The 22658-nt window shown below is 43.5% G+C and overlaps 1 protein-coding gene across 8 annotated transcripts in view; it reads left to right on the top strand.

Annotated features, from left to right (window-relative positions):
* The window catches only part of POLA2 (DNA polymerase alpha 2, accessory subunit), a 46779-nt gene extending 33172 nt beyond the window's left edge, over positions 1-13607 (top strand). The window contains exons 14-19 of one of the 8 annotated variants that reach the window (XR_013636035.1): positions 478-586; positions 3082-3188; positions 6920-6979; positions 7683-7809; positions 11239-11852; positions 12707-13604. Coding sequence is in view for 7 of the 8 variants with exons in the window: in XM_078853653.1 (XP_078709779.1) it covers positions 478-586; positions 3082-3188; positions 6920-6979; positions 7683-7809; positions 11239-11385 (550 nt within the window). In the remaining variant the exon portion in view is untranslated. Of the gene's footprint in view, positions 1-477; positions 587-3081; positions 3189-6919; positions 6980-7530; positions 7613-7682; positions 7810-11238 lie in introns of all 8 variants that reach the window. The other 7 variants (XM_078853653.1, XM_073351858.2, XM_073351857.2 and 4 more) reach the window with 7 other exon arrangements.
* Positions 13608-22658: the final 9051 nt, after the last annotated feature.

Below are 22658 nucleotides of genomic sequence, written 5' to 3'. Positions count from 1 at the left end.
AGACCCATTTTATAGATGGGTAACTGAGTCACCAATTTAAATTGAAGGCTTACAAGCAACTAGTGACTTTTTTTTGGAGTGCGCAGCTGGACTCCTTAAGTGGCCTGGCTTTCAGAAAGCGCTGAGCATCCTCTTACTGAAAAAATCGAGCCCCTTTAAGGTGTTTCAGATTGTGGCAGCCAAAAATCATTAGTCACTTCTGAAAGTCTTGGCCTCAGTGACTTGTCCCAAGCTCTCACAGGGAGCCTGTAACAGACTTAGGTATTGTGCTCCAGAACCTTGGGTTCTTGTCTAGATCAACTTTCTGGAAGATCTGATCTATTATTGCAATTTCCTGTGTAATGAATTTCAAAGGCTTTCCACACTAAGAGGTGGAGGACTCTAAACTTGTTGTATTGATGTGCTTAGTTTGTCAAGTATTGGGTTCTTAGGTTCCTGGTCTCTCTCTTAGAATGCTTCTCTTTCCTCTGCCAACAGTGCTGGTTCACAGCTCGTGTTTGTACCATCGCTGAGAGACGTGCACCATGACTACATATATCCTCAGCCGCCTTTCAGCTGCTATGAGCTGTCTAAAGATGACAAACAGGTAACTTCCAATAGCTAACCACCTAGTTTGTTTACTTTTCCTTTGACTAGCTCACTTAAGAGAGAGAAAGTGACTGATGGGTTGTTTGCTGGACCGCCAGGTCAGGAGCCTGAAAGAAAAGTCTCTCATTTCAACCCAAACAGGAAAATGGCTAAGAGCAAAGTGAATTTGATCAGTTGCTACACAGCCTGCTTAATCAAAGTTTAAAACTAGAAATCCTTTGGATTCCTTATATAATGTAACCTTTGGCTTCCAAGACTTCCAAAAGGAACTGCGTTTTTTGGGTGCCCAACCTGAAACATTTTCCCCACTTCTGATACATTGTCCCTCTGCTGAGCAATAGAAGATGTCGGGCCTTGGAAGTCTGCTTCCCAGTGGAAGAGAAATCAGTGACTTCTAGTCCAGGTATATTTATTTACACATGTACACCAGTCCTGACATGAGATGGTTAAATGGCATGCATGGCAATTCCTTTTTTCAGGAAACTCAGCCCACTACCAATCCTTGGTTCCCAGGGGGCAACTAATTGACTCTTAAGCAGAGTCCAAGGCAGAGAGCAAACTCTCTTGAAGCTCCCTTTCACCTGAAGCTGATGCTCTCAAAAAAAACAAAAAAAAACCCCACTTGTATAACCCAAAACATAATGCTTCTCTCCAAGTATCAAAACTTCTTCACTTGGAAGACTATGCAACAGCACCACCTGGAAGTACAGTGCTCGCACACTCTCTGAAAATCTAGTCACTTTTGGGAAAAATCTTGCTCAGTTTTATTGTTTCTTTCAATAGAGTGTGATCACTCACAGTGCTGAGCCTTGGTGGGATACTCACCCTGGCCTGGGTGCTAAAGAGCTGGTCATTTCACTCATTCCATGGTCTGGTACAATCAATGTGCAGCAAAAATGAAAGATTTAAGCCTGTTGGGGGAAGGTGCACAGAACAATTGAAAGCCCAGAACAGAAATTCATATAAGTTAGAAATGGGAAAAGCTTTGTCAGATCATTTGTCCTCTTGTAAAGACAGAGCTGAAACTTTAGTCAGAGACCAAGCTGAAAACAGAACTCGGGCTGTGCTGGCTCCTTGTCCTGTATCTAGGACCCTACACCATGTGGTTTTTTAAAACACTCAGATACCCCATGAGGAAATGGGTGGGAAATGAAATACAAGGTGACAAACTATCTCTGTGCCTGTTGCCAGGAAATCCACATCACTTAACTCTGCATGACTGGGGAGGTGGGGAATTGTGACATCAAGCATACAGCTGTGAAGCTGCAATGAGCTGTATGTTAGTCATACAGCTTTACCGACAACGTTTCCCCTTAAAGTTTGTCTATATGGGAAAATTATTGCAGAATAACATAGGGTGTGAATTTAAACCACAATAGCTATTGTAGCACAGTTCCCTGTATGGGCACTCCTATTCTGGGATACGAGTGCCTTTTTCTGATTTAGTGCAATCCACTTTTAAAATTGGATTAAGCTAAATTGGAAAAAGGCACTCTTGTCTCGGAATAGGAGTGCCCATACAGGGAGCTTTTCTACAATGGCTATTCTGGTCATTTTTCCTGTGTAGATGAGACATTACAGAGGTAAGACCCACTGTGGCGTATCCGTAGGCACAGTTATCGCTTGATTAAGCCCCATGACAATCACTAAAGATTTAGAAAAGTTTCTCTGTGGAAGAGGTTGTTGCTTTCATTAAAATTAAACTACTATTCTTCCCCTTTGAATTCCCCAAACACCTCCCTCTATTCAGTCCATAGAAAGAAGCAGTCTGCTAAGCTACACAGTATCTGGAATAGTGCCTTTCACAACTCGTCTTCACTAAACTTCTTTTGTAGGTTTAACATGGTCTTGCCTCATGGTGTCAGACACCTGCCACTGCCTCAGTTTTCCTCCTTCCCCAGTCAAACAAATTGCCACAACTGGTGCTTTTGGAGTACTCTTACCCTTCTGGATTCTGGTTTATTAACATAAAATAACTGTTCAACTCTAAGCCAGAATCTCCCAGCATTGTCCCGTGGGGCTCCAGTGTGCCCCTTCTCTACTCCTAATCTCCTCTTAAGAAGTTTTCTCTGGCCCATCACTGCAGGTAGCTCCAGCCAGGTCTTTCCCTCTGGCTGCTATGGAAAGCCTCTTCCTCAGTCCTCCCTGACCCTGGCTCCCCTTTGGGTCTCTTTACTCTTTGAGAAAAGGAGTTCTGCCAGGCCCATTCCAGACTCTGGAAAGACCTCCCATAGGCCCTTCCTAGCCCTTGATCTCCCACTTTCTGACGGAACATCCCCCCTCCCCAGCTACCATCATGTGGTTTCTGGTCACCTGACCTAACCATGGGCCCAAAGCCAAAATCATCACCTGGATGATCAACTGGATGACAGATGGAGCCCAACTCCCCTGAAAGGGCCAGCTCACCCTGTTCATAAACCCATTCATCAAGCTGGGGGATGTTGGTAACAGCTGAATCCAAAGTGCACTTTGCCCTTTCTTTTCTCATTTCAGCGAGTACACTTTGTGTCCGACCCCTGCACTCTGGCAATAAATGGAGTCATTTTTGGCCTGACTTCCACAGACCTGCTCTTCCATATGAGTGCTGAAGAGATTAGCAGGTATGTGAGCTTAGAACAAGCTGTGAAACTTTAGGGTAAACAATTCCTTGGAAAAGTCTTTCCTAGTTTAACAGAGACCAGCTGTGGGGCCCAACGCTCATGTAATTTGATTGAAAACATTTGGTCACCTCTACCAGGCCAAAACACAGCAGAAGCTTGCAGAGAAAATGAAGTACACTGGGTTAAAGGGATATTGAGTTGAAAAAGTCATGGGTCATCAGCAGCTGGTGACTGTTGTGTAGCCCTGTTGAAATCAATGCAGATTTACACTACCTGTGGGTCAGGGCCTATATCTGAAAGATGATGATTCACATTTGAGCCAAAAGAGTCTTTTAAAAAACTACTAGTTTGTTTATTAACACTTATACATTTTGTTTAATATCTAGCACCTTACTCAGCAGCCAGTCAAAATAGGGCTGCATTTTATTGTGTAGTCCCATCGTTGTTTGTTACGCTTCTGGGTTCTCCTGCATAGTAATGCAGTAATTGCATGCAAGGGAATCAAGATCTGAGTAACATTCATTGATGTGCTAGCGATGCGGAACAGCTGCTTTGCCGGTCTGTGAAATAAGGATGATACCTTGCAGAGAAGCTTAATTCCTGTTTGCAAAGCCCTTTGGTCTTCAGTGGAAGATTGTGTCTGCACTGGGTTTGAACTGGTGCAGCTGCACCTGTGCTTAGGGCACTGAGACTTGGGAGACCTGGCTTCTGTTCCTAGCTCTGCCCCTGACCTGCTCTGACCTCAGGCAGGTCACTTCCCCTTTCTGTGCTTCTGTTTCCCTTCCCACCCTATAGTTTTCAATTCTAAGCTCTTTTGGGCTTCTGTGTCTGTGCAGTGCCCAGCACAACGAGGCCCGGGCCTCTTGGCTCTACTGTACTGCAACGACTCATAATATATCTGTGATTAAAATCCCAGGGTGAACAAAGCCTAAACTTACTTGCGTCCTTTTTATTCTGTGTCCATGTCGTTGCATGCAGTCCCATCTGGGTAGTCACGACTGACCAGAGAGCAAGATTCCAGACCTCTCATGGTATTTTGGTGCAGTACAGTTGTTCTGGGGGGGGAAATGTTATTGGCTGTAGCAAGGCATTTTTGTTTGAACTTGGTGGTTGAACTCCTGTGACACACAATGGAGGGGAAGGAACATTTGAAGGGATTCACATGTTAAATTGTATGTGTATGCTTGCTGGCCAGGGCCAGTCACGTGCTCAGGTCATAGGAGCGAAATGCTTGACTCCCAGTCCTATGTGGAGTTCCAGTTCTCTTGCACAATTCAGTGGTTTTTCTTTCTCCCCTGTTAATCTCCCACAATATTGCTTATAGGGGTGTGTTGAAAAGAGACAGCCAGAAGGAATGTGTGTGTGTAGGGGGCCAATGTTTACTTCCCCATCCAGGTACACAAGGAAGCTGGGAGTTGGTGCCTTCTAGGATGACATTAGGCATTCCATGCTGCCGCACTTTTAAATAGGACAATGGCTGTAGCAGCTGTAAGGTATTCCTACACTGCAGCTGGGACTCCCAACCCAGGTAGAAAGATTCATGCTTGTAGACCTAGAGCTAGTGCACCAAAAATAGCAATGTGGATCTTTTTGACTTGGGCTCTCAAGTCCACCTGGCCCCCTAACTTCAGAGCCTGAGCTCCAGCCTGAGCCAGTGTGTCCATGTTGCTGTTTTTAGCACTCTAGCTTGAGCTCTGCTACTGGTAGCTCGAGCCTTGCTAGCACGAGTCTGCCTAACCAGGGAGGCTCTCTCCTAGCTGCAGTGTGGACCTTCCTCAGAGGCCTTATGTATGCACTGCCTTGTACCAGTTTAGTTAAGCTAGTGCAAACCACTGTTTGAATACTTATTTTAAGAGTAGCTCATTTTGCTACAGTAATTCCTAGCTCTTATACGGTGCTTTGCATTAGCAGATCTCAAAGCACATTAAAAAGTATTATTATCCCCATTTTACAGATGGGGAAACTGAGGCAGAGAGAAGTGATTTACTCATGGTCACCCAGCAGGCTCGTGGTCAAGCTAGGAATAAAACTGAGGTCTTCTAAGCCCCAGTCCAGCCCTCTGCCCATTAGGCCACAGTGCCTCCCTAAACTAAGTGCTTTGTCTCTACTATGTTTTTACAGCAGATTAGCTAACACACATTATTTATCCCATTGTAAAAACATACCTCTTTTTGTCAGTGAAGACATAGCTAAAACAAATTAAGTCTGACTTAAACTTAAGAGAAGTGTGTTCAAACAGTCTTTTAAATCCGTATCAGTTTGGCTAAATGAGTTTAAAATAATTCCTTAAGTTAAACTAGTATGACTGAGCACACAGACAAGCTCTGAGGTACTGAGTGCATCCTCTGTGTGTGCACCACATGCACATACCTGACTGACCATCTTAAACAACTCCACGCCCACCTTGGTGTTTACAAATACTTGTCAGCATTTATCCTTATCTCCCCTATAGCCATTGTCTAGTCAAGACCTGCATATTTTTCTTCATGTGAATCATCCCTCATAAATCATTCCCTCCAGCCCTTTCAGCCCTTTGGTTGTTTCTCTCCAAATGCCTGCCAGTTAACTGTTGTCTCGTTGGCTTGGAAACCCAATACAGGACTCTGGGTTTGTGTAGTATCAAATGCAGCCCCAAAGCATGTTTATCAAATATAACCCTGAATAGATCACCCATCTCCATTATCCTATCGCTCCCGCTTACAAAGTGGCGGAGTCTCTTTGTTTTGGGGATAGGATTTTTGAAAAACTCTGTAGCATAAAGAAGACTTGATCAGAGCTAGTGAGGCATAGTGGATAGGGCACTGCACAGGAGGAGGTCAAGAGACCTGTGTATTAATCGTGGCTCTACCAATGTTCTTGAGCAAATCCCTTTCCCTCTCTATGCCTCCATTTTCAACTCCAACTCTTTGTCTATTTAGACTGTAAACTCTTTGGGACAGAGGCTGTCTTTTATGCTTACAGGATACAGTGCCTCATACACTGGAACTCCACTCACCATTGGGGCTTCTAGGAACTACCATAATACAAATCTTAGCAGAACTTTAGAAATTTGGGGCTAGAATAAGCTACTGTAAAACTCCTGCAGTGTCCTCGGGGTTATTTTAATTAAGCATGCACTCCTTGTTTCCTTGCAGACTCGGTTTCATTGGCATCCTGCCTGCCAAATAAAACTTGGATGGCATTTTCTCTCAAGGCGTTTTTCTCCTAGCTGCAGCATGTTAAGATGTGTTCACAAGTCAAGTGTCTGTTTTAAATTAGAGAATTTTATGTTAATAAGAGTCTGTGGTTCTTAACAGAATGTAAAAACAAAGTTAAACTTGTTGTGTTAGCTGGTTGAAGGACTACTATTATTTTGTACTAGAGTAACACCTAGAGGCCCTAGCAAAGATCAGGGCCCTGGTTTTTTTGGGTGTTGTGCAAATCCTACTATACAATCCTGGCCCTGAAGAATTTTACAGTCTAAGAAGATAAGACTGACAGAAGGGAAAATTTATTATCCCCATTTTAAAGATGGTGATCTGAAGCATAGAAAGGCCATGTGACTTACCCAAGGTCACACCAGGAGTTTGTGGCAGAGCTGGGAACTGAACCCAAATGTCCTAAGTTCTAGTCCAGTGCCTTAACCACAAGACCATCCGCTCATTAGAAAGTAAAGAAATTACCTTATTCTTAAGAGACACTTTTCCCCCCTGGTTTTTGTAGCTAAATTTTGGATGTTTCTCTTAAAACAGCTCCTCCGGTGTCTCCGACCGGTTCACCCGAATCCTTAAGCATGTTCTGACACAGAGGAGGTGAGATCAATTTCTGGATTTAGAGTTTATCCCAAGACATTTCCTTGTCTAAAGTGACAGGTATTGGGCCTTATACTCTGTTGCCAGCACTTTGTGTAATCACTTATACGAGTGGAGAGTGGTATAAAAGTGCCACCATCCTGACTTGGTAGTGTTTTACACCTGCCCTGCGCTGGTGTAGATGATCCCACGAGATTCATAGACATTACGGCCAGAAGGGACCGTTATGATCATCTAGTTTGACCTCCTGCTTAACACAAGCCAAAGAATCTCATCCAATAATTTCTGTCTTGATCCTGTACGTTTTGAGCTAAAGCATATCTTTTTAGAAAGACATCTAGTCTTGATTGAAAGACTCTTCCAAGTGATGGAGAATGCTAAGTTATGTCAGTGGTTAATTTCTGTCACTGTTGAAAATGTGTACCATATTTGTAGTCTGAATTTGTCTAGCTTCAGTTTCCAGCCACTGGATTTTGTTCTGCCTGGAGCATGGTAACAGAGAATCAGGCCTTCAGTTTCATTTTTGAACAACTTTCTGCTTCTGTAAACAGAGACACTGCTAACAGCACAATGCACAAGCCTTAAGCTGCTGGAGGAGTGGGACTGATACTTGGTCACCTGGCTGACAGCAAGGTGTGTGGGGAGAACGGCGCAAAGGTGGTGTATTTAAATGTAATCAGTAATTTAATATTGATCCATGCAGTTATTACCCACTCTACCCTCCCTCGGAGGAGATGAATGTCGATTATGAGAACTTCTATAATTACGTACCTTTGCCAGTCACCCCGGATGTCCTCGTTGCTCCATCTGAGCTGAGATATTTTGTTAAGGTAAGCTGGGGGCATGTAAACATTTTTGTCTGGGATTTTCAATGGTGCCTAAGGAGTTAGGCACACATTGCTTGCTGGAATTCATTGGGAAGTGGCTGCCTTTGAGAACCCCAGCCTCAGTATAGAATTCAGCCTACAGGAAGAGCAAGATGAGTGGTAGGAATGGGGCTCAGCTCTGTTAATGCCATTTCTCTGCTCTCAATACCACAAATGTTCGATACAATTTTCAACAGTGCCTAAGATCCATTTTTAGAAGTGCCATAGGTGCTGAAATTGCCTTGGTTTTCAGAAGTATCCAGGACACTGAAGTGTCTAAGTCACTTGAAAAATGGGTTTTAAGCTCCTTAATTGCTTTTGAAAATTTTAGTCAGCTAATCTGCATAACTAGACTTCCCCATGTTTCAGATAGTGAAGGCTGCGCCCACACTGATCTTCCTCTTTCATTTGGTGAGCTAGTTTTTTTCCCATCCCTAGCTGAGAGAAACTATTTATTACTGTAACTCCCTCGCCCTTGTAATTTAAAAAAAAAATCAACTTTTATTAAAGTAGATGACGGGCTTTTAGGCATCAGCAATAGTAACTTCAACTTCTACACCTGGTTCAATACTGATAGAAGTGGTCTGCTTAACAATCTGAGGGACTGTGTAAGTCCATGAAACTCTTGTGGATACGCATCTGGAAACAATCCCAGGTCTTAGAACCTTCACCACAAGGTGTTTTCCTAGTAGTGATTTGCAGAATCTTAACAGGCATGCGAACAGGTCCCTTCACTTTTAGATTCTTTTCCTTGGCACCTCTGATCAAGTCAGCACAGACCTTCTCAAGGGACTTTACATTGCAACTCTCTCATTGTAGGCAAGGGGTTAGATGTCACAGCAGAATCCCTAGTCTTCAGTGAAAATGTTTTTGAGGATGTGGAGAAACTTTTAAGGAATTACAGTGGGAGCAATGAGAGCCTTGTTGCCTCCTTGCCACTGAAATTAACCTGTAGAGAGGTTAAAGAGCTTAGCAGGATTTCAAAAGGATTAGGGCATTTATGTGGATAACAAGAATCTCTAGAGTTACACTAGTACGGATCAAATCATAACCAAGAGTTTTGGAAGTGATAGTAAACCTCCTGAAGCAGGACATAAAACTATCTCTAACTCCCCTTATGGGCAGTTTATATTTAAACTGCAGGGTTTCTTTCGCCTTTCTCTGAAGCATTTGGTATTGGCACCGTCAGAGATTGGATACTGGGCTAGATGGGCTAGATCTTGATCCAGTCTGACAATGTCTGTGATTCTAGAGGAGCTGTAAAAGCACAAACTCAGCCTTGTGGTTTGCAGCTGCTGTAGGGCTAAAATTGTCAAAATATTATTGGAATGCAGCAGCCCAACTGGGAACCTGCTGTATTGTGAGGCAATATAGTTCAGTGGATAGGACTTTGAATCAGGAGCCCTGGGTTCTATTCCTGGCTCTGCTACTGACTCAGTCACCCCAGGCAAGTCATTTCCCCCCCTCTGCCTCTGTTTCATCTCCCATCTTTTGTTTAGACTGTCAGCTCTTTGGGGCAGGGACTGTTTCACACTATATGTCTCTGCAGCACTAGGCACAATGGGGTCCCACTCTCAGTTGGGATTTTACTATTATAATTTATTTATATTACAGTAGTACCTGAAGAGTTGGAAACTAGGGCTGTTGATTAATTGCAGTTAACTCATGTGATTAACTCAAAAGTAAATGGCGATTTAAAAAAAATCACTGTTTTAATCGCACTGTTAAACAATAAATACCAATTTAATTTTATTAAATATTTTTGGATGTTTTTCTACATTTTCAAATATATTGATTTCAGTTACAATGCAGTGTACAAAGTAGACTGCTCACTTTATATTAGTTTTTTTTACAAATATTTGCACTGTAAAAATGATAAACATAAGAAATAGTATTTTTCAATTCACCTCATACGAGTACTGTAGTGCAATCTCTTTATGGTGAAAGTGCAAATTACAAATGTATATATGTATTTTTTTGTTACATAACTGCACTCAAAAACAAAGCAATGTAAAACTTTAGAGCCTACAAGTTCACTCAGTCCTACTTCTTGTTGAGCCAGTCGCTACGACAGACAAGTTTGTTTACATTTATGGGAAATAATGCTGCCCACTTTTTATTTACAATGTTACCTGAAAGTGAGAACGAGCTGTTGCATAGCACTGTTGTAGCCAGCATTGCAAGGTATTTACGTGCCAGATATGCTAAACATTCATATGCCCTTTTATGCTTTGGCCACCATTCCAGAGGACATGCTTCCATGCTGCTGACGCTCATTAAAAAAATAATGCATTAATTAAATTTGTGGCTGAACTCCTTGGGGGAGAGTTGTATGTCTCCTACTCTGTTTTACCCGATTCTGCCATATATTTCATGTTATAGCAGTCTCAGATGATGACCCAGTACATGTTGTTCATTTTAAGAACACTTTCACTGCAGATCTGAGAAAACACAAAAAAGGTACCAATGTGAGATTTCTAAAAATAGCTACAGCAGTCCACCCAAGGTTTAAGAATCTGAAGTGCAGTCCAAAATCTGAGAGGGACGAGGTGTGGAGCATGCTTTCAGAAGTCTTAAAAGAGCAACACTCTGATGCAGAACTACAGAACGTGAACCACCAAAAAAGAAAATCAACCTTCTGCTGGTGGCATTTGACTCAGATGATGAAAATGAACTTGCATCGGTCCGCACTACTTTGGATGGTTATTGAGCAGAACCCATCATCAGCGTGGACGCATCTCCTCTGGAATGGTGGTTGACGCATGAAGGAACATATGAATCTTTAGTGCATCTGGCACATAAATATCTTGCAATGCCAGCTACAACAGTGCCATGCGAATGCCTGTTCTTACTTTCAGGTTATATTGTAAACAAACAGGCAGCATTATCTCCTGCAAATGTAAACAAACTTGTTTGTCTGAGCAATTGGCTGAACAAGAAGTAGAACTGAGTGGACTTTGTGGGCTCTAAAGTTTTACATTGTTTTATTTTTGAAGGTTGTTTGTTTTTTTTTAGGTAACTACATTTGTAAATTCAACTTTCATGATAAAGAGATTACAGTACTTCACTGAATTGAAAAATACTATTACTTTTGTTTTTTTACAGTGCAAATATTTGTAATAAAAAATAAAGTGAGCACTGTACACTTTGTCATTGAAATCAATATATTTGAAAATGTAGAAAATATCCCAAATTATTTAAATAAATGGTATTCTATTATTGTTTAACAGCGCAATTAATCATGCGATTAACACGATTTTTTTATTCGCTTGACAGCCCTAGTGGAAACCATTTCAAACAAACCAATAACTTTGCAACTTGCTGTGATTGCTTGTGCCTGAATTCTTACCTGCTCTATAGTCATTTTAATATGTGCTCCCTGTCTCTCCACAGGATGTCTTAGGCTGTGTGTGTGTGAACCCAGGACGACTCACCAAAGGCCAGGTGGGGGGGACCTACAGCCGTCTGTACATACAGAGGCAGGATATAGAGGAAGAGCGAAAGAGTCCCTGCATTGCTGCCCAAGTTGTCAAAATCTAAACAGACTCTCTGCACCCTACCCTTAAAACAGAGATGCTGGCCTTGAGTTCAGTACAAGTTCAAATCCAGCCTGGTTGGACATCTGTTAGATTTGGTCAAAAGATGCAAGGATGATCTGGCGAAGGGGCTCTGAGAGCCGTGTAATACCTTTCCTTCTCTCAGGACTAATGCTTTGGAGAATCTTGTGCATAGATTTTTGTAGCAAATCAGACATTGTATTAGAGTTTTTTAAGGCTCTTTGGCCTGTTGCAATTAGGAATGCAAACCTTGTCACTGCAAATGTGTACCGGGAGCCCTGACTTGGATCAGCTTGTCTTCATTGTAATTTGCCAAGGGGGAAGTTGTCAGCTCATCAAAGTGAACTGCAAATAAAATACACCCTGAGTTTTCTACAAGTTCATGCTTTCAGCTCTGTGTCCAGGCTATCCCTTTAGTTTCATCAGTATCAGCAGAGGCTTCTGCTCAAGGTGAGCTGGATGTTCTATTTTCAGATCCTGCTGTAGGTCATGCTGGGTTTTTGTCTGTTTTATTTAGATAATCTGGCCCTCAGCACCAGTGTGTGTCAGTCATCTCCCTGTTCATAGATAGGGAATTGAAACACAGGGTAGACTGTGATTTACTCAAGTTCACACAGCACGTAGCAGAGCCAGGAAGAGAACCCAGTTCTCCTGAATCTCATTCCATTCCCTTATCTATTATATCACTCTGCCTCTCTTGAGTAATATCCACACTTCCTGGACCTCTGCCTGGAACCAAGGAGGATGATCTGTTTCAATCTCTGGCACCATAAAATTACAGCAAACAAAAATTAAATTGATCCCAACTGAGCTGGGAAAGTAATCTTGCTTTTTCTATATTACACACAGGTTCTCTCTACTCGGGTAGCCCTGTGGGGTCCGTCATACTTTATGTAATGTATGCATTGCAGCAGCATTGCTAGGCCTGTCTGACTTGGACAGGCAGGTGTTACTTGTCCAAACCTGCGGACAATTCTCAGTTTAAAGCAAAGCGTATGGATTTTTTTAAAAACATTTTTTGCAGTTCTTCCACGCAACTATCAACTGGAGGAATTTAAACTCTGATCCTTGCACTGGTTAATTCCAAAGGTCTTTGTTTGGACTTGGATTGCTGTAAAGTGGCTTGTGTGGGTGATTAAGTGCCATATGATCTGCATTTCTATTATATGTTAATCAAAATACTGATATGCCATTGGACTGAGGCACTTGGATCTTCACTAGGAGGCCTCTGAGCTGGTACTATATAATCTACTATATGTGGATCATTTCAATCCTGCCTCCCATTTCTTTTTATTATGTTACAGAAGCTGCTAGAAGCCCTAGCCAAAATGGGAAACTCGTGTGCGGACCCATAGTGAGAGAGAATCCCTGCCGCAAAGAGCTTGCCATCTAAACAGACCAGACAAACAAAGGAAGGGTTACTATTCTCAATGTATAAAAGGAGAATCTGAGGCACAGATCAGAGGGGACTTGGCTAAGGTTACACAGGAATTTTCTGGCAGAATAAGGACCCAGATTTTCCTGAGTTCCAACCGAATGCTTTAACCACATGCTATTCCTTTCTCTTGCTGAAATTTTTTTTCCTTAATGCCAAGGTACTGGCACAAATACATGTCTAGCTGTCTGAGCTTCCAAGTGTTGAACACTATGCAGTCACCGCTCCTAAATCTGGCCTGATTTGGGCCTTTTTCGTATGAAAAAACAGGACTTGAATAGTAATAGTGGGCCATATGGTCTATGTGTAACTTTAAAAATTCTGTTGATCAGTGTGTGTATGTACATAGAGAGAGAGCTCCAACACACATGCCAAGCACCTATTTTACCTCCACTATTAGGAAACAACTAGCAGCTCAGAGTGACTTATAGGCAGCCTCTAATCTTTCCCAATGCTTGGGTTCTGTGTAAATTGTCTCCCTATTCTTCCCCCACTTACTCTAGACTAGATCCCCTCCCCCAACACAAGTACAACTCCCAAATGCACAGAGCAGCATGGTTTTCTTGATGAGGTTGGTAATCTGCTCACCCTCTCCTCCGCAGCCTTATTCTTTGTTTTTGGCGGCACTGATGCTAGTGGCAAATGTTGGGCTGGCCAAGCGCAGATGCTGCAAAGTGGAAGTTACTTAAGTAAGGGCATTTGGGGTCCTGCAGAGTGGGCAAGCAGGGTCAATGCATTAGAATGTCCCTAAGCTGCAGCAGAGCTCTGTAACTCAAAAGGTTGTCTCCATCAACATTAAAAAAGTTACTTCATCCATCTTGTCTCTAAGCTGAAATGATTAACTGCTTTTACCTAGAGTTGTTGGGAGATTTTACCTGCAGCCAGAGTGCTGATTTCTAACTCTAATGTGAATTCAAGGCACATGTTCCTGTTTTTGGAAGGCCCCCTTACAACTTTTTATTGTTTGTATCATAGTAGTGCTTGGAGTCTTCAGCTGAGGTCAGGGCCCTGTAGTATACGATGCACCAACACAGAGGGAGAAACAGTCTCTACCCTGGAGATATTCAGTCTAAGTAGACAAAGGAATCGGGTTATCCCTAATTTGCAGGTGGAGAACTGCGTCACAAATAGATGAAGTGCCTTCCACAAAGTCACACAGTGATGATAGCAGCTCCTGAGTCCCCATCGCGGGCCTTAATTATAATTCTCAACGAAGAGAAGGTTAAAGGGTGACTTGATTACAGGCTCTAAGTATGGACCTGGGGAACAAATATTTAATAATGGACTCCTCAATCTAGCGGACACAGATATAACCAAATCCAATAGCTGGAGGTTGAAGCAACACTAATTCAGACTAGAAATAAGGTGTAATTTTTTAACAGTGGGTGCAATTAACCATTAAACAGCTTCCCAGCGGGGGATTTTCCATCACTGACAATTTTTAAATCAAGTATGGATGTTTTTCTAAAAGATCTGCTCTAGGAATGATTGTGAGGAAGGTCTGACCTCCTGCAGTAATACATGATCACCATGGTCCCTTCTGGCCACGTACTCTAGGAAAAACACTAAGTGCTATTCTATCTATCTGAGGTGCTTATGGCCTCCTTTACCATAGTAGCTGAGCACCTCACAATCTTCAGTGCATTTATTCTTACAACCCCCTTGTGAGGCAGGGTAAAGCTATTATCCCTATGGCATAGAGAGGGACACTGAACCATAGAGACATGAAGTGACTTCCTCTTTCATCTACTCTACTTTACTTTATAAATTGTACATGCTTCCTCACAAAGGGGCTATAAAGAAGATGGAAAATGCTTAAAGAGTCAAGTTACTTGGGCCTGATCTGTTCACAAATTTTGTTCCTGTATAACTATGGTGGTTAGGGGGGTGATTTATTTTATGTGCAGTAGTTATTACTGCTACAAACCCTAGTATGGATATAGATATATTAGTATAAAGGTGCCTTGTGCTGGTATAGCTTATTCTCCTTTCTATATGGGAATAAGCTGTACTGCTATAAGCATCTTTATACTGATATGACTGTCTACATTGGGAGGGTGGGGGCGGGTTGTAACATTTTAAATATAGTGATATAACTAAAGTGGTCCAACTTTTTGGTGTAGACAGGGACTAAAACTCTCTGGGTTTCAGCCCCCATCTGTAAAATGGGCATAATAATCCTTCCTTTCTTTAGATTGTAGGATCTTTGGGACAGGGACCATCTCTTTCTATGAGTATGTGCAGTGCCTAGCACAAATGGAAATAAGGTACTCATTTTTAACAGTGAGGATGATTAACCATTGGGACAGTCTACTGAGGGAAGTGGTAGATTCTCCAACCTTTGAGGTCTCCAAACCAAGCCTTGGATGCCTTCCTGGACAATATGCTTTAGTACAAAGCTTTCCATACTGTAGTACAGGAGCTTGATGTTCCATCCCTTTACTTCACAGCTGGTTTTTAAGAAGGTGGTGTGGGAACCAACAAAGTATGGCTTAGCCAAACACAAGTTATTGGGCTCAATGCAGTTGTAACTGGAATGAAATCTTCTGGCCTGTATTATGGTCCCTTCTGGCCTTAAATCTATGAATCTTTGGGGTTCTGACCTCATTTAGGGCCTCTTTAAATCCTATTGCAATACAAACAACAACATGTTTCTAAAGTGCTTTGAACCCTCACCCCCATTAAACATGTAACATATGAATATGATTATAACTAAAACAGACTGTCACTGTAGATTCAAGGATGGGTCGATCAAGCCTAGTTTGCAGAGCTGAGAGTTGTTTAGCTGCTTCAATGTCCTAGAAGAGAAGCAAAACAATCAAGAAGTTTCTATAAAATTGCTGTTCAGAATTCTTGAATGAGAGAGACAGCAATTAGAGAGGAAGAATGGGCCACCCCCTCCACCCTATCGCCCCTGCCTCCACCCTCCAGATCAAGCAGAGTTTAAATGTAGTGCTCAGTAGCCTGTGCTGGTCCCACACACTTAGAACTGAGTGTTGCTTTTGTTCCCAGGCTGTTAGCTGCTACGTGGGGAGAATTCCAATAGTCCAAAATCCAATCAAGGGCTGGGGTTCCTGTGTGGTAGGATTTGAATAGCAAAGCTGGGAAAGGGGGCTGAGTTGAGGTGGCCGTTCATACGCAGGGAAAGAATTATTTATGTGTATTGTATTGCCTGACCCTGGTCAAAGCAACACGAGGGGTTTGTCGTAAAATTGTGTAGGGATTTGGTGACTTTGATTCTTCTGGATTGTTAGCATAGGAGTCCTAAATTGGTAGATATGCTGCATAGACAGAAACCCCTAGCCTGTCATGTCAGCTTGTAACCTTTACTTAGCAAACCACCTCACACTGAACATTGTCTGTCCCAAATAACAAAGCACCGTGGTTCTGACTTACAATTTGTTTGGAATGTCTGGTGGGTTTGCTAACGGACAGTGGTGGGGAGGACTGGCTGGCTTCCCTGGAGGAATGGTTTCATTGTGCTTCTCCTCCCTGATTTCAAGTTCTACTCGTGACTCCTTAACATCTGCTGTCCTTTGAGCAGGCTGCCTTCATGTAACTGGAATTGGTGTTTTTAAGGGAGGAAATGGATCTGCCACCAGCTGCTGCTTTGACCAGTGGCTGTCATTTAGCACCCATGGCTGCTCTAATGTCTGTCCCTGTCTGTGTTACTCTGTATTCCATTCACTTATCACAGAGGATGGTAGCAGAAAGTTTGGACCAACACCAATGCTATTTAGATTGATGTTATGAGCATAATATTAGGCTGTCAACAATATACTACACTTCTGTAGCACATTCCATCCTAGGATCTCAAAACACTTCATGCTAGCAGAAGGATGATCACATGCTTAAGGGAGTGCACTGGGCCTCTGGAGATCTGGCTCTGCCACAGCGACCCTGTGTGACCTCAGGCAAATCACTTCATCTCTGTGTGCCTCAGTTGCCTCATCTATATGTATGGAGGTCTATGCTGCTTCCCTACCTCAGGAGGAGTTGTGAGGATGACTCCATGTCTCCGATGCTATAGTAGTGTGGGAACAGGTAAATGCCTGAATTACCAATCTGCATATTCATAATTCAGGCACCCAAAAGTATGAGACTGGCTCAAAAATGATGAGATTTTATTTTTTACATAATTGGTTATTTTTATTTGAGCCATTAATGTGCAGTCAGGTCACATTTCCAGGCTTTTCTCCACAGCCATGAAGGCAAGAAACATACTTTTTTTGTAAATTAAAACTGAGATTCCCACATAAGATCTCATCTCCACAAGCTGGGGCTATAAGTAATATAAAAATATGTAGCTCTTCTCAGTAGATTGCAAAGTGCTTTACAAAGGAGGTCAGTATCCTTATTCCCATTTTTACAGACAGGGAAACTAAGGCAGAGAAAGGTGGAATAACTTGCTTAAGGTCACTATTTGGCTACTAGCAGGGCTGGGAACAGAAAACAAGTTTCCTGAATCAAATCAAGTGCTTTATCCTCTAGGCACACTGCCTCCTCCTTAAGTTGAATACCATGAGATGCATGATAAAACAATGAGAGTTATTAAAACCTGAATTACCTAGGTAAATATGAATGAATGAATGAAGCCCTTCACAGCTTCCTTGTGAGGTTGATATTAGAATGGACAGCTCTTACTGCTGAGGTGGCCTTTTAAATAAATACACAGTTCAACAACGCAGAAAAATTCACCAACTAATTTTCTTTAAACAATAACTGGTGCCCCAAAAGACAATACAATTTAGGCAAAGTGATGTGGGGAGAGATAGCTCAGTGGTCTGAGCATTGGCCTGCTAAACCCAGAGTTGTGAGTTCAATCCTTGAGGGAGCAATATGGGGATTGGCCCTGCTTTGAGCAGGGGGGTTGGACTAGATGACCTCCTGAGGTCCCTTCCAACCCTGATATTCTATGATAGGAAGCTGAGTGGCTAAGGCAATGACTCAGGAGACCTGGGTTCTATTTCTGAGTCTGCTCTGTGACCTTAGACAAGTCACTTCTCTGCCTCGGTTTCCCCTCCTACTCTTTGTCTTGTCTGTTTAGACTAGATGCTCTCTAGGGGACTGTCTCTTATGATAGGACCCTGATCTCTGTTGGAGGATACAAATCACAAAGAGGGAAATGAGAGAGCTTTAAAAAGGGTCCAGATTAGGACTACCAGCAGCTCATGGAAAGCAAGGGCAAAAAGCAAAAGCATGGTCTATTAGACCATGAGCTTTTCCAGGCAGGGGCTGTCAATTGCAGTGCCTAGCACAATGGGGCCCCATTCTCAGTCGGTCCATAGGGACCATCATAATAAACGTGATGAATAGTAATAAGGGCACCAGGGAAGGAGAGGATGGAAAATTATCAATGGAGCCGGCAGATTTGCTGTGGCTATGTCCGATTAGTTTAATTAGTAAACATGGTTTTCTGAAAGCAGCCTTGGAGAGGATTCTAGAGCTATTTGCTGCCATGGTTGGTGCCTGTGGTTGGTGCCAGCAGTGATTGAAGCTCGTCTGCCTTTGAAGTGGGTTGGGTACTCACAGAGCTTTTGCTAGCAGGGATAGAAGTCCATGGCTTGGTCTGGGAGGGAACCGCTAAATGTAAAACTTGCTGGAAGCAGCCTCCCTTTCATCATCACTGAGTCAGAACTCCTCTCTCAGAACTTCTGGGAAGAAGGAGGGGGTCTTGTGGTCAAGGCACTTGGCTGGGCTTCAGGAGATCTGTGTTAATTTCCCACTCTGCCACAGCCTCTATGTGTGACCTTGGCCAAGTCACTTAATTCAGTGGCAGTTGTGTGGCTGACTCCCAAATGGGCCTTTTAAAACCCAATACCTATTTTCTCTCTGGGCCTCACCTCCCAATCTGTGAAATGGGGATAATAATTCTGCCGTCTCTATTTAGATTGTGAGCTCTTTGGCTCCGGGAGTGTCTCTCCCTATGTTTCTGTACAGCATCTTGCAGAACGGAGCCCTGATCTCAATTGGGGCTGTCATAACACTGCTTCTGCTGCACACACCAAGCATTGTCAAAGTAATGCAGCAGCTTGTAAGAGTCATCAAGTCCCACCTGCAGCATACAATAAACTATCCACTACCTAGCAAGTTGTCATATTTTTGCTAGAACAGCCCTATCCAGCTCATTAGTAAGAAGCAAGCGTTTGACTTCTCTCCTACTCCCAGGAGTGAACCCAGCGCTGCTTCCTCTTCTGCTGATTCTTCATTTTTCTGCATTTATAATGAGCCCAAGCGTTGTCTCTAATCACTAAGTCTCAGAGTGGAAATCTGATTCCCCTCCCTTACAGGGATTCTCCCTTCTGCCCCGTCAGAAAAGGATGGCTCCAGTTTCCTTTCCATCCCAGTCATCCTTCCCTTTAAGCTCACTCTGTGCCTGCATGGGATTACTTCATTTCCCTATCTCTCTACATGGACTGTGAGGGTGCATGATTGCTTTGGCGGCTGGGTCTGGCCCAGGAAATCTCCCATCAACTGCAATTTTTGGAGCACTAGTGTAGGCGAGGGGGTGGCATTTCAACCACCAGGAGGTTTGACCCTGCTCAAAAGTAAGAAGGGTTAATCCAATAGTATATCAGCTGGGAGGAATGACAGTCTTGTGGGTAAGGCACTAGTCTGGGACTCAGAGGCTCCAACCAAGATCAAGGCTTCTCTGGGGCTAGGCACTGTATAGACATAGTAAGAGACAGTTGCTGACTTAAAGAGCTTGCAATCCAAATAGACAAAGGAAGGATTGTTATCCCATTTTTAGGTGGAACACTGAGGTTAAATTACTTAATCAAAGTCACCCGAGGAGTCTCTGGCAGAGCTGGGAATTGAACCCACATCTTCCAAGACCCACTTCAGGGCCATCTCCCCTTCTGTGTTTTGCTGTCTTGTGTACAGTGTTGTATGTTTTATGGGGCTGTGCTTCATGAATAACAATGAAGTGATGCAAAAAGTGCCAGCCAGCCACGCACAAGGGAATCAGCTGTGAGACGACACTTGGTAATGTAGGATTTTAGTATAAAACCTTGCCCAGTGTATCCTGCTCCTTCAAGTGGTTGGTAATGATCACACACCTGGCCTGGTAGGGCACGGGTGAGGTGACCTCACAGGACTCCCAGCGGAACACAGCGGCAATAGATTTTGCTGCTTACAGCTCCCAGCACCAGGACTAGGTTAAAGCTATGTGTGGTCCCGGGCATATCACCACATGTGGCCCCCACGGTTCTGCCCCTAGAGAGGGAGGGGGCAACAGTAGAAACTCTTAGGAGTAGCAGGAGCTGCAACAGGTGTCCCTCTCCCCAGGTCCTAGCCAGGGAGGGAGGGATGGCCTGGGCCTGTAGCTCTGTGCCTTGATCCAGCCCAGCCTGAAGATCAGATCTGATTTAATATTTCCCACCTGGAGCCCAAAATAAAAACCTGCTCCACCCACTGCGGGCACAGGGTCAGAAGTCAGTGATGGGAGGAAACGTTTGAGGTTTGCTCTGCCAGTGGTTTATTTAACTCTTCCCCCCCCCCCCCCAGCAATCTGGGGCAGCATGTTCTTTGTGTTTGTTTAGATTCCATCTGGAATGCATTTCAGAACTGAAAGAGTCAGACTTTGACCCCTATCCATCTGGCAGTGCTGATAAAATCCAATAGAAAAATGGAGATGTTATGAAGGAGGGTGGGTGCAGAGCAGGGTTTACTGGAGGTCTGGCTGGGAGGGGGCAGGACTCCTGAGTTCCACTGATGCCTTTGGAAGAGGGTATATTTCTCAGTGGTTACAGCAGGGGACTATAGATCAAGCTCCTGAGTTTCTCTTTCTAGCTTTGGAAGGGAATGATATCTAGTGGTGGGGCTGAGGGTCAGGATTCTTGGGTTCTATTCCTAGTTCCAAAAGAGCATGTTGGTGTAGGGGTTAGAGTAGCAAGCTGGGAATCAGGATGCCTGGGTTCTGTTTTTGGCTATGAGAGGGGAATATGATCTAGAGGGTAGAGCAGCAGGATGGGAGTCAGGTCACCTGGGCTCTGCATCTGACTTGTGTACAAGCCACTTCCTTTTTTTGTGACTCTGTTTCTACGTTGTGACATTAGGATACGAATACTGAAGCACTTTGATCTACGTAGGTTCTTATGCCCCTATGTCCATAGTATCTGAGTGATGTTTGAGAACATCAAATGAATACTCACTAGAGAGTGTCAAATATTATTATACACAGCCAGGCTGACATGTTATTGATCCCTTTTCTTCCAGTGCTACTCCAGCCTGTGCAGGTAATTTACATCTCCCATTACCTAGCAGTGTGGTTTTCCTATGCACCTTGTCTGACTGTGCAGCCTTTCTCTAATCCAATTGTTTTTTATGAATCCATAAATCCTGGATTTGGACAATATTCAAAAAAAGGATCCAGTCCCTTTCTACTACTTGGCTTATCCCTGACCTTTGTGCATCTTCTTCCCTTCTGTTACTTTCCTCTCTTCAACTGCCCATCCCCCTAGCTAACCGGCTAGAGCTTTGTGTCTTTAGAACGCCCTTGCTATAGCTTTGTGTATTATTCCTAGTGGGATTGTACATTCTTTAGGGCAGGGACTGTGTTTTCATTATGTGTATGTACAGCACCTGGCACAGTGGGGCCCTGATCCCTGATGAGTCTCTAGCTGCTACTGTCATACAAGTAAATAACTGTTATAATAATTATGCTTTTAAAAACATTGCTACATATACTAGAGAATGAAGTGCTAGTTCTAAGCAGCAACCTCAGGGAATCATGTTGCTTAACATTTGGTGAGCAAGCCCAGGTGCTGCAGGCAGTGATGGGTGTTACTACCAGGGAATGCTTTCCCCTCTGAGTCAGTGGGGACCCCAAAGACACAGTGCTGTCCTAGGGGTTGATGTGCTTCCATGCAGTGGTGTGGGTGACTCAATTAGGAGTGCTTTCCCTTCTGAATCACTGCTAAGATCAATGATCCCCCCGCAGTGCTAGGGGGAACTGTGCTTCAAGGAGCAGTGTGGGGATGCTCTCCCCTCATTCAGTACTGACCCTGGTGCCTCAGTGAGTTGCTAACGGTCTCTGTGCTGCAGGGAGCAGGGGAGGCGACTCAGCAGGTGCCATTTGGAGTCAGTACTGACCCCTACCTTAGCTGCTGGAGTTGTTGAAAAACAGATGTTCCTTGACCACATGTTGTATTAAAAACACCCTATATGTGGTAACTCAGGGGTCAATCCAAATTCTAACTCCAGTAATTACCACTCTCCAAAATTCCCCTGACAGCCTAAGTCATACACGGCATTCTCCTTCACGTCCTATCCTAAATTGTTGTATGGTGTTGCTGTACCATGTTCCTCCCCAGAGGTGGCTGCATTTCCAAAACAGGCAAAGCAGTGTGTGCATGCATTTGTGTGCATTCTACTCCTCCTCCCTGTGCTTGCATTCACTGCTCTGCAGGCCTTGCTGATACACACAGACAAGTTTTCTCTCCTCTGTCACAAACTCTACTTTTACTAAAGAAAGGGATTGTTTGCCAGTTGTTCCGTTCCACAGAGCTCAGCTTTCCAGTCTCTGGGCTGATAAAATCAGACACGCCCAGCCACACATCTGTGGCAGATTACCCCTTACTTGTACTGAAGGAAGAATCTTCACCAAATGACTCAACTCTGGAACAATTTATTTTGCACTTAAATTTGGTGCCGGGTTTAAGAGGCTAATTTTCTCCCAAGCCTGAGGAATTTCAAGCAGCCAGATTGCTTTCAAAGCTGAGGCAGCAGAGAGTGGATGAGTGGATGGACTTGGTTTATATTATGGTATTCTCACTTCCTGCCTCCAATTCTTTTGAAATCCATTATGTGGTGTTTAT

This window comes from Lepidochelys kempii, chromosome 7 (assembly GCF_965140285.1).
Source record: "Lepidochelys kempii isolate rLepKem1 chromosome 7, rLepKem1.hap1, whole genome shotgun sequence".
Taxonomy (NCBI): domain Eukaryota; kingdom Metazoa; phylum Chordata; order Testudines; family Cheloniidae; genus Lepidochelys; species Lepidochelys kempii.
Note: the sequence above shows the minus strand (reverse complement) of the source record. Positions and strands in the feature narration are given on the sequence as shown.